Raw genomic sequence first — 13170 nt, forward strand, 5'->3', positions numbered from 1 at the left:
GCACAGCCATTACCCGTCTCTCTGTGGAGGTTGTGGCTTTATACGATGCTGAGCAGGTTTCAGTGGAGCTTCCAGGCTAGGATGAACTAGGAAGAAAAACCTGGAGATATACTTCTAAAAATCAGCCAGTGAAAACTATGGATCTCAACAGTGTGACCCACAACTAATTACGGGGATGGTGTAGGACTGGGCAGTGTTTTGTTCTGTTGTGCATGGGGTCACCATGAGTCAGCCATGACTTGACAGCAGCTAACAACAAGGGTTCGGCAGAAGGAAATGATTAGCAGAGGGATGGAAGGAAGAATTTCCAGGAGGGTTAATGACCTGGAAGCTGGAGGGAAGAAAGAATGGGAGGCTGGAGAGAGGCTTTCTTGGGCTGAAGCAAAGAAATCTATCAGAGAGTAGGGCTAAGGTGAGGAGTATCTTTGGTGTCAGGGAGCAGAAGGGCCTGAGCTGTCCACACCAACAAAGCTTGAGCGCAGATATAACCAATGGCCACTACAGGTCTCTGAAGGGATTTCAGACCAGATGACACTTGGACAACATCATTCAGCTGCTCGGTCTGCAAAGACCCAGAGGAGAAAAGTTGTCAAAGCCTGAGGGGCCTGGAAGAAAACAGGTCCACCACCCCTGGTCTGTGATCCAAACTAGGGGATGTTGGGAAGACAAGTGCCATTGCGCCTCCATATGTGTGAGAGTAGAACTTCACTTTGTAAGTTTTTCAATGGCTGATTTTGGTAAGTAGATCTACACTTCTTTCTTCCTAGTTTGTCTAGTCTGTAAGCTCCTCTGAAACCTGTTCAGCATCATAGTATCACACAAGCCTCCACTGACAGACAGGTGGTGGCTGCACATGGGACGTTCTGGCTGGCAATGAAACCTGGGGTTCCCACATAGAAGCCAATAATTTTACCACTGAACCACCACTGCCTCTTCTTCTGAGTCCTCTGGGTGGACAAAAGCCTCCAAACTTTCAGTTAGCAGCAGAGCACATTAACTGTTTGCACCACCCACTGGTGGTAAGACAGAGGAAAGGGAGCAGATAATTGGGGTCATGGGAGTGGTGGGAAAGGAAGAAGGAGTGGAGCAAGAGGAGAAGAGGATGGGTCCACACCTACACCTCCTCATCTCACATGAGATTGCTCAGTCCAGCACTGGCTCCTTACCTGAGCCCTCAGAAGGGATCTATCCTATGTCCAGGCCCCTACAGCCTATGGCCCAGCCGTCCAGCAGCCCATTCTTTCGGGCCCTCCTGAGCCTGGGGCTGCTGAGAAGCAGGAAGGTGGAGTGTAAAGAGATGCTGGTGTAGATCGCCACTTGCCAGACCCAGTACCAATGGAGATGCAGGGGCATAAGATTCATCACGGTCACAATCAGGGACAGGAAGTAGGATGTGTAGAAGACAAGGAAGAAGGACAACAACTTGAGGGCCACGGTGTGTGCCTGGGTGCTGGGATCCCGAGGCCCGGGATGGCTACCCTGCATCTGACGCAGGTGCTGCCATAGAGAGAATATGAGCAGAGCAGTGGATACCAGGAACAGCAGAAAGGGCAACAAAGGCACCAGAGTCTCATGGAGCAGGAAGAACTTCTGACGGAAGGTTATCGCTTGATCAACCCAGCTACCGTTGGTATGGGGAGTCTTGGAGGCCGCCATCTGAATTGCAATGATATGCCCAATGACTGAGGGGATGGTGGTCAGGACGGAGATGGCCAGGGAGCCCAGCAGCAGCGTGGGCACAGAGCGGGAAAGCCTCCACCTGAACCAGAGGAAAGCAGGGTGGGAGAAAAAGGTAATCTTCACACAGTAGAAGACAGAGAGCAAGGCATTCAGCCAGAAGTTGAGCATGTTGTTGAAGTCCCAGAGGATGCGGATGTAGTGCACATTGTCCCTGATGCTGAGGGTAGGCAGGAGACTGTTCACGATGCTCATACCATGCAGGCCAAGCCAGGAGGTGGCCAGGCAGGCCACAATCATGTCCCCCGCAGGCAGTGCATGGCCCCGGGCCCACTCCCATCCCAGTACGGCTGCCATGAGGCCATTCTGCAGCATGGCAGCCAAGGACCCCAGGAAGAAGATGGCCATGAAGAATAGTGTGGGCGAGGTGGGCATCTTCTCCTATCCTGAACTCAGGACACATCCATGGACAAAACAGCCTCTCAGTCAGCAAATCCTGAAAATCCTCTCCACAGATTCGCTCAGTAGCCTAGCTGCCTGCCACATCCCCACTGCTCCCTAGGACTGGAGAAGAGCTCCCCTTGAGCTCCTGACATGCAAATCACTCCATCTCAGTGACAGTGGCCTCCATTTGCATAGCCTGAATTTGCCTGTTCTTTTTTTTTATCTGAGCAGATGTGAGGAAATGCCAAGAGAACAGGGGCTCAGGGGACCAAAAGCACCCATAGTTCTTTTTTTGTTATATTATGGTAAAACATATATAACAAAACATTTACCATTTCAATCATTTTTACGTGTACAATTCAGTGGTGTTAATCATGTTCACCATGTTGTATGACCATCATCATCATCGGTTTGCACATTATTTCTTAACCTTACTATTCCTTTGCTAAATTCTCCTTAAAATATGCACTGACCCTTGTTTCCTTCCCCAAAGCAACCTCCACTGTCCACAAACCTTCCCTGACATCTGTGTCCTGAGCTAGTATTTGATCCAGGATCTGTTTGCACTGTAATTAGGCCCTTTTCCTGAGTGGGTGAAGGTCCCTGTGTCGTGCAAATGGTTTGTGCTTAGCTACTAAACTAAAAGGTTGGCAATTCAAACCCACCCAGCAGTGCTACGGAAGAAAGACCTGACAGTCTGCTTTCATAAAGATTACAGCCAATCTGTGGCATATGCTCTGCTGTCACAGCCCCTGTGGCACGAACCAACAGAGCTCCAGGGTCAGACACTGGAATCAGAAAAACACTTCGGCTCTTGACAGTTTGAGGTCATTTCCTTGCCTGACTAGAAGATAGGGCAAAGAGGGAGAGGACATAAAAAGCAGGCACAAATATTTTAGCTAGATATAAGGAAAGATAGAGTACCATTCTCTCGAGAACAGCCCTGTCCAGCAGAAGCTTCTACAGTGATGGACATGCCCTGCTCTGCATCGTCCTATATGGTAGCTATTGGCCCACATGATTTATTGAACACTTGAAACATAGCCAGCACAAATGAGGAAATTAGGTTTTAATTTTATTTAATTTTGATTATTTTAAATTTAAATAATCATATGTGTCTAGTGGCCACTACACTGGGCAGTGCAATTCCAGATCAAGAGTTTTTTTCAGCTCTTTGAGTACAAGAAACACACCTTGTACTCCATATTCTAAATGCCCAGCACAGTGACTACCAGCCAATAACCAAACCCATTACTGTTGACTCGATTCCTGCTTATGGCGACCCTATATGACAGTGTAGAACAGCCCCATAGGGTTCCCAAGAAGCAGCTAGTGGATTTGAACTGCCAGCCTTTGGTTAGCAGCCGAGCTCTTAACCACTGAGCCACCAGGGCTCCACAGTGGCTACCATGGCCCCAATAATATTCAAAAGAGTGAATGGAGTAAACGCTGGTACTAATGAAAAGGAGATAATATAACTTAGAAGATAAGAGCACAGCATTTAGAATTTATGGGACATGAACTCAAATTCTGACTTTGACATTTACTTACCTGTGTGACTTTGGGAATGTTACTAGAATCTCTAAGCCTTAAAAAAAAAAAAAAAATACAGCCAAGAAAACACTATTGAGGAGTTGACCTCTGTAACACATGGGTTCACCATGAGTCAGAATTAACTTGACAACCACCGGTTTGTTTTCCTGTAGGTGGGGGAGGAATGAATCCATACCTACAAAGCTTGTAGCCCTGACTTCAGTTACCTACACTTCTGAATGCTCACGGTGCCCAAGGCCCCACTGGGTGACTCTATCTATATTGGAGACCAAGGGGACTCCAGTTAAAATGTGAATGTCCCTGAAGTTCTTATTCTAGAATCTGTTAGCCACTAACACCTTCTCATCAGTGTGCTTGGCAAATTAAAATTAATGTGCTCCTGGTCGGTAATTGCCCCATGAACAACTACCTTCCACCTTTGTCACGAGATCAGAAGAACCGGATGGTACCCAGCTACAATTACGGAATGTTTGATCACAGATTCTATAGAAAAATCCTGATGAAAAGGGGGAAAATGCAGAACAGAATTTCAAACACTCATGGGATTCAGCCTTTATGAAGCCATAGAGGCTGTAAAAACCTGTGAGCTTATTGCCCTTATATAATCTTTAAACCCTAAACCTTAAACCAAAATTATCCCTTGAAGTCTTCCTTTAACCAAATAATGTTGTTGTTCGTAAGTGTCCTCCGGTTTGTTCCAACTCATAGCGACCCTATGTAGAACAGAATACAAAACTGCCCATACTGCACCATTCTCACAATTGCTGTTATGCTTGAGCCCGTTGTTGCAGCCACTGTGTCAATCCATCTGGTTGAGGGTCTTCCTCTTTTTCGACGATCCTCTACTTTATCTAGCATTGTATCTTTCCCCAGGGACTGGTCCCTCCTGATAAGGTGTCCAATGTATGTAAGATGAAGTCTTGCCATTCTTGCTTCTAAGGTACTTTCTGGCTGTACTTCCTCCAAGACAAATTGGAAGACTATATTCTTCATCACACCATAATTCAAAGGCATCAATTCTTTGTTTTTTTTAATTCATTGTCCAGCTGTCTCATGCATATGAAGTTATTAAAAACACCATGGCTTGAGTCAGATGCATCTTAGTCCTCAAAGAGACAACTTTCCTTTTTAACACTTTAAAGAGGTCTTTTGAAGCAGAGTTACCCAATGTAATGCATCTTTTGATTTCTGCTGCTTCCATAGTGTTGAGTGTGGATCCCAACAAAATGTTGTTTTCGGGGTTCCTCCAGTTTCCATCAGACCATAAAGTCTGGTCTTTTTACATGAATTTGAATCCTGCTCTGTCTGAGACTCTCTGTTGTGGTTTCTGTCACAGCAATCATTGGTGGTAGCTGGGCACTATCTAGATCTTCTGCTCTCAGGCTGACGGAGTCTCTGGTTCATTTGGTCCTTAAGTCGTTTGGGCTAATACTTTCCTTGTGTCTTTGGGTTTCTTCATTCTCCTTTTCTCTGAGTGGGATGGGACCGATAGTTTTATCTCAGACGGCTGCTCACAAGCTTCTAAGACCCCAGATGTCGCTCACCAAAGTGGGATGTAGAACATTTTCTTTATAAACTGTTACACCAATTGACCTAGATGTCCCACAAAACTATGGTCCCCAGACTCAATCCCAGTGACTCTGTCCCTCAAAGTGTTTGGATGTATGTACGAAACTTCTTTGCTTTTGCTTTAGCCCAGTTGTGCTGACTTACGCTGTATTGTGTGTTCTTTCCTTCCCTTAACCGAAGTTGACACTTGTCTACTATCTTGTTAGTGATTTGCCCTCCCCCTCCCTTCCCATCCTCTTAACCATTAAATAATTTTTTTTTCTGTGTAAACTTTTTCTTGAGTTCTTGTAATAGTGGTGCTATACAATATTTGTTCATTTGTGATTGACCTATTTCACTCAGCATAATGCCCTCCTGATTTACCCATGCTGTGAGATGTTTTGTGAATTGATCATTGTTCTTTATCATTGCACAGTATTCCATTGTGTGTAAGTTCCATAATATGTTTATCCATTCATCTATTGATGGGAATTTAGGTTGTTTCAATCTTTTGCTAATGTGAATAATACTGCAACGAACATGGATGTGCATATATCTATTCATGTGACAGCTCTTATTTATCTCAGGTATGTTCCTATTTTTTTATGTTCCTAGGAGTAGGATTGCTGGATCATAAGATATTTCTCTTTCTATCTTTTTAAGGAAGCACCATACTATTTTCCAAGGTGATAGTCTCCCACGTGTCTGTCAGTTTGTCCTACTGTGGGGGCTTGCATGTTGCTGTGATTCTAGAAGCTATGCCACCCGTATTCAGATACCAGCAGGGTCGCCCAAGGAGGACAGGTTTCAGCTGAGCTTCCTGACTAAGACAGATTAGGAAGAAGAACCTGGCAATCTACTTTCTGGAAAGCATTAGCCAGTGAAAACCTTATGAATAGCAGCGGAATATTGTCTGATATAGTGCTGGAAGATGAGCCCCCAGGTTGGAAGTCACTCAAAAGATGACTGGGGAAGAGCTGCCTCCTCAAAGTAGAGTTGACCTTAATGATGTGAATGGAGTAAAGCTTTCAGGACCTTCATTTGCTGATGTGACATGACTCAAAATGAGAAGAAACAGCCACAAACATCCATTAATAATCAGAACCTGGAATATACGAAGTATGAATCTAGGAAAATTGGAAATCATCAAAAATGAAATGGAACACATAAACATCAATATCCTAGGCATTAGTGAGCTGAAATGGACTAGTATTGGCCATTTTGGATTGGACAATCATATAGTCTACTATGCTGGGAATGACAACTTGAAGAGGAATGGTGTTGCATTCATCGTCAAAAAGAACGTTTCAAGATCTATCCTGAAGTACAACGCTGTTAGTGATAGGATAATATCCATATGCCTACAAGGATGGCCAGCTAATACAACTATTATTCAAATTTATGCAGCAACCACTAGGGCTAAAGATGAAGAAATAGAAGATTTTTATCAGCTGCTACAGTCCGAAATTGATTGAACATGCAATCAAGATGCATTGATAATTACTGGTGATTGGAATGCAAGAGTTGGAAACAAAGAAAAAGGATCAGTAGTTGGAAAATATGGCCTTGGGAATAGAAACAATGCCGGACATCGAATGATAGAATTTTGCAACACCAACGACTTCTTCATTGGAAATACCTTCTTTCACCAACATAAACTGTGACTATACACATGGACCTCGCCAGTTGGAACACAAAGAAATCAAATTGACTACATCTGTGGAAAGAGACGATGGAAAAGCTCAATATCATCAGTCAGAACAAGGCCAGGGGCCGACTGTGGAACAGACCATCAATTGCTCATATGCAAGTTCAAGCTGAAACTGAAAAAAATCAGAGCAAGTCCACAAGAGTCAAAATATGACCTTGAGTATACCCCACCTGAATTTAGAGACCATCTGAAGAGTAGATTTGACTCACTGAACACTAGTGACCAAAGACCAGACAAGTTGTGGAATGACATCAAGGACATTATCCATGAAGAAAGCAAGAAGTCATTGAAAAGACAGGAAAGAAAGAAAAGACCAAAATGGATGTCAGAGGAGACTCTGAAACTTACTCTCAAACATCGAGGAGCTAAAGCAAAAGGAAGAATTGATGAAGTAAAAGAGCTGAACAGAAGATTTCAAAAGGTGGCTCGAGAAGACAAGGTAAAGTATTATAATAACATGTGCATAGAGCTGGAGAGGGAAAACCAAAAGGGAAGAACATATTCGGCGTTTCTCAAGCTGAAAGAACTGAAGAAAAAATTCAAGCCTCGAGGTGCAATAGTGAAGGATTCCATGGGGAAAATATTAAATGACGCAGGAAGCATCAAAAGAAGATGGAAGGAATACAACTAGTCATTATACCAAAAAGAATTAGTCGGTGTTCAACATTTCAAGAGGTGGCATATGATCAGGAACCAATGGTACTGAAGGAAGAAGTCCAAGCTGCTCTGAAGGCATTGGCGAAAAACAAGGCTCCAGGAATTGACGGAATATCAATCGAGATGTTTCAACAAACAGATGCAGCGCTGGAGGTGCTCACTCATCTATGCCAAGAAATATGGAAGACAGCTTCCTGGCCAACTGACTGGAAGAGATCCACATTTATGCCTATTCCCAAGAAAGGAGATCCAACCGAATGTGGAAATTATAAAACAATATCATTAATATCACACACAAGCAAAATTTTGCTGAAGATCACTCAAAAATGACTGGAGCAGTATATCAACAGGGAACTGCCAGAAATTTAGCCTGGTTTCAGAAGAGGATGTGGAACCAGGGATATCATTGCTGATGTCAGATGGATCCTGGCTGAAAGCAGAGAATACCAGAAGGATGTTTACCTGTGTTTTATTGACTATGCAAAGGCATTTGACTCTGTGGATCATAACAAACTATGGATAACACTGCAAAGAATGGGAATTACAGAACACTTAATTGTGCTCGTGAGGAACCTTTACTTGGATCAAGAGGCAGTTGTTCAGAAAGAAAAAGGGGATACTGATTGGTTTAAGGTCAGGAAAGGTGTGCGTCAGGGTTGTATTCTTTCACCATACCTATTCAACCTGTATGCTGAGCAAATAATCCGAGAAGCTGGACTATATGAAGAAGAACGGGGCATCAGGATTGCAGGAAGACTCACTAACAACCTGTGTTATGCAGATGACACAACCTTGCTTGCTAAAAGCGAAGAGGACTTGAAGCACTTACTAGTGAAGATCAAAGCCTTCAGTATGGATTGCACCTCAACATAAAACAAAAACCCTCACACCTGGACCAATGAACAACATCATGATAAACGGAGAAAAGATTGAAGTTTTCAAGGATTTCATTTGACTTGGATCCACAATCAACAGCCATCGAAGCAGCAGTCAAGAAATTAAAAGACGCATTGCATTGGGTAAATCTGCTGCAAAGGACCTCTTGAAAGTGTTGAAGAGCAAAGATGTCACCCTGAAGACTAAGGTGCGCCTGACCCAAGCCATGGAATTTTCAATCACATCATATGCATGTGAAAGCTGGACAATGAGTAAGGAAGACCTAAGAATTGATGCCTTTGAATTGTGGTGTTGGCGAAGAATATTGAATATACCATGGACTGCTAAAAGAACGAACAAATCTGTCTTGGAAGAAGTATAGCCAGAATGCTCCTTAGAGGCAAGGATGGTGAGACTGCGTCTTACATATTTTGGACATGTCGTCAGGAGGGATCAGCCCCTTGAGATGGACATGATGCTTGGCAGGGTACAGAGTCAGCGGAAAAGAGGAAGACCCTCAACAAGATGGATTGACCCAGTGGCTGCAACAATGGGCTCAAGCATGACAAAGATTGTAAGGATGGCTCAGGACCAGGCAGTGTTTCATTCCGTTGTGCATAGGGTCGCTTTGAGTCAGAACCGACTCGATGGCACCTAACAACAGCAGTACCATTTGCATTCCCACAAGAAGTCCGTAAGAGTTCCAATGTCCCCACAACCACTCCAACATTTTTTTGTGTGTGTGTGCCAGTAATGTAAGGGTGAGAAGATATCTCAATGTAGTTTTGATTTGCATTTCTCTAATGGCTAACGGAAACCAGAGAGCTAGTGATTAAGATCTAAGGCTGCTAACCAAAAGAGGGGCAGTTCAAATACACCAGGCCCTCCTTGGAAACTGTGTGGGGCAGTTTTACTCTGTCCCATAGGGTCGTTATCAGCCCGAATTGATTGGACGGCAATGGGTTTAATTTGTTTGTTTTAATGGTTAATGATCATGAGCATTTCCTCAAGTGTCTCTTAGCCCCCGAATGTTTTCTTTGGTAGAAGTGTCTGTTCACTTCCTTTATGCATTTTTTTAATCGGATTAGTTGTCTTTTTATTGTTGAGGTGTTGCAATATCGCGGAGATTTTAGAGATTAGACCCTTATCAGATATGTCTTGACCAAAATATTTTTTCCCCAGTCTGTAGGTTCTCTTTTTACTCTTTTGTTGAAGTCTTTCGATGAGCATAAGTGTTTGATTTTTAGGAGCTCCCAGTTATCTAGTTTCTCTTCTGGTGTTTGTGCATTGTTAGTTTTGGTTTGTATACTATTTATGCCAGATTTTAGAACCCCTAGCATTGTCCCTGGTGGCATAGTGGTTACTGCTAACCAAAAGGTCAGCAGTTCAAATCCACTAGGCACTCCTTGGAAACTCTATGGGGCAGTTCTACTCTTTCCTATAGGGTCGCTATGAGTAGAAGTAGACTCGACGGCGCTGCTTTTTTTTTTTTTTTTTTTAGCATCGTGCCTATTTTTCCTTCCATAATCTTTCTCTTTTTAGATTGTATATTAGGTCTGTGATCCATTTTGAGTTAATTTTTGTGGATGATGTGAGGTATGGGTTCTGTTTCATTTTTTTACTGATGGATGTCCAGTTATGCCAACACCATTTGTTACAGAGACTGTCTTTTCCCCAGTTATTGGACTTTGGGCCTTTGCCAAACTTCAGCAGCTCATAGGTGAATGAATTTACATCTGGATTCTCAATTCAGTTCCATTGTTCTATGTATCTGTTGTACCAGCACTAGGAGGTTTCATTACCATGACAGTATAATAGATTCTAAAATCAGGTAGCGTGAGGCCTCCTGCTTTGTTCTTCTTCTTCAGTATTGATGTACTTACTTGGGACGTCTTCCTTTTCCATGTAACGTTAGTCATTTTTTTCTCCATTTGGTTAAATAATGCTGTTGCAACTTGGATCAGGATTGCAATTTATCTGTACATCACTTTGGATAGAACTGACATTTTCACAATCTTGGATCTTCCTGTCCTTGAGCCATGGTGCATTTTTCCACTTATGTAGGTCTTTTTTAGTTTCTTGCGGTAGTATTTTGTAGTTTTCTTTGTATAGGTCTTTCTGCCTTTGGTTAGATTTATTCCTAAGTACTTTATCTTCTTGGGTGCCATTTTAGGCTGGGTACACTAGAGAAGTAAAACCAGTAGAGTATATAAATACATACACAGAGATTTATATCAAGGAAATGGCTCATGTGGTTGTAGGGGCTGGAACATCCCAAGTGTGTGGATAAGGATAGGCTTCTCCTAATTCATGTCACCATAGGAGCTGGCAAACCCAAGATCAGCAGATCAGACAGCAGGGCTCTTGCTCACAGGCTTTGAAGTTCAATGAGTCCTAAGATCAGCAGGCAAGTCTGAAGGTAAGCTGCTAGCTCAAGTCCCAAGAATCAGAGGTCAGATGAACAGGAGCCAGCTGCAGGATCCAGCAGGAGCAAAAAGCCCCCAAGCCTTGCCAGAATGTCCACTTATATTCAGTTCGGGCCACATACACAAGGAAACTCACTTTCAACTGATTGGCTACTCACAGCAGATTCCATCATGGGGGGGTCACATATGGAATCTCAACAGGGAAGCGACCACAGCATTATACATCTGTCAAAACACTAAGAACCATGGCCCAGCCAAGGTGACAGACGGTCTTAACCATCACAGGGGCTATTGCAAATGGTAATGACTTGGTGAATTCTTGTTTGAAGTTCTCTTTGTTGGTGTTGAGGAACGACTACTACTAAAGGTATTTCAAAGCATAGAAAATGACGGAATACTACCTAACTCATTCTATGAAGCCACCATTTCCCTGATACCAAAACCAGGTAAAGACATCACAAAAAAAGAAAATTACAGACCTATATCCCTCATGAACATGGATGCAAAAATCATCAACAAAATTCTAGCCAATAGAATTCAACAACATATCAAAAAATTAATCCACCATGACCAAGTGGGATTTATACCAGGTATGCAAGGCAGGCTTAATATTAGAAAAACCATTAATGTAATCCACCATATAAATAAAACAAAAGACAAAAACCACATGATCTTATCAATTGATGCAGAAAAGGCATTTGACAAAGTCCAACACCCATTTATGATAAAAACGCTCACCAAAATAGGAATTGAAGGAAAATCCTCAGCATAACAAAGGCCATCTATACAAAGCCAACAGCCAACATCACTCTAAATGGAGAGAACCTGAAAGCATTTCCCTTGAGAATGGGAACCAGACAAGGATGCCCTTTATCACCGCTCTTATTCAACATTGTGCTAGAGGTCCTAGCCAGAGCAATTAGGCTAGACAAAGAAATAAAGGGCATCCGGATTGGTAAGGAGGAAGTAAAATTATCTCTATTTGCAGATGACATGATCTTACACACAGAAAACCCTAAGGAATCCTCCAGAAAACTACTGAAACTAATAGAAGAGTTTGGCAGAGTCTCAGGTTATAAGATAAACATACAAAAATCACTTGGATTCCTCTACATCAACAAAAACAACATCGAAGAGGAAATCACCAAATCAATACCATTCACAGTAGCCACCAAGAAGATAAAATACTTAGGAATAAATCTTACCAAAGATGCAAAAGACCTATACAAAGAAAACTACAAAGTACTACTACAAGAAACTAAAAAGGACCTACTTAAGTGGAAAAACATACCTTGCTCATGGATAGAAAGACTTAACATAGTAAAATGTCTATTCTACCAAAAGCCATCTCTACATACAATGCACTTCTGACCCAAATTCCAATGACATTTTTTAATGTGATGGAGAAACAAATCACCAACTTCATATGGAAGGGAAAGAAGCCTCGGATAAGTAAAGCATTACTGAAAAAGAAGAAGAAAGTGGGAGGCCTCACTCTACCTGATTTCAGAACCTATTATACAGCCACAGTAGTCAAAACAGCCTGGTACTGGTACAACAACAGGCACATAGACCAATGGAACAAAATTGAGAACCCAGACATAGATCCATCCACGTATGAGCAGCTGATATTTGACAAAGGCCCAGTGTCAGTTAATTGGGGAAAAGATAGTCTTTTTAACAAGTGGTGCTGGCATAACTGGATATCCATTTGCAAAAAAATGAAACAGGACCCATACCTCACACCATGCACAAAAAACTAACTCCAAGTGGATCAAAGACCTAAACAGAAAGACTAAAACGATAAAGATCATGGAAGAAAAAAAAGGGACAACGTGAGGAGCCCTAATACAAGGCATAAACAGAACACAGAACATTACCAAAAATGACGAAGAGAAACCAGATAACTGGGAGCTCCTAAAAATCAAACACCTATGCTCATCTAAAGACTTCACCAAAAGAGTAAAAAGACCACCTACAGACTGGGAAAGAATTTTCAGCTATGACATCTCCGACCAGCGCCTGATCTCTAAAATCTACATGATTCTGTCAAAACTCAACCACAAAAAGACAAACAACCCAATCAAGAAGTGGGCAAAGGATATGAACATGCACTTCACTAAAGAAGATATTCAGGCAGCCAACAGATACATGAGAAAATGCTCTCGATCATTAGCCACTAAAAAAAAAAATTTTTTTTTTTTTTTTAGAGAAATGCAAATTAAAACCACGATGAGATTCCATCTCACTCCAACAAGGCTGGCATTAATCCAAAAA

The 13170-nt window shown here is 42.4% G+C and overlaps 1 protein-coding gene across 1 annotated transcript; it reads right to left on the reverse strand.

The window, feature by feature from the left end:
- Positions 1–1185: 1185 nt before the first annotated feature.
- LOC126082111 (taste receptor type 2 member 143-like) lies at positions 1186–2112 on the reverse strand. Its single transcript, XM_049894563.1, has one exon. The coding sequence runs from the start codon at positions 2110–2112 to the stop codon at positions 1186–1188; it is 927 nt and encodes a 308-aa protein (XP_049750520.1).
- Between the last annotated feature and the right edge of the window lie 11058 nt (positions 2113–13170).

The sequence above is a fragment of the Elephas maximus genome, chromosome 8, assembly GCF_024166365.1.
Source record: "Elephas maximus indicus isolate mEleMax1 chromosome 8, mEleMax1 primary haplotype, whole genome shotgun sequence".
Taxonomy (NCBI): Eukaryota; Metazoa; Chordata; class Mammalia; order Proboscidea; family Elephantidae; genus Elephas; species Elephas maximus.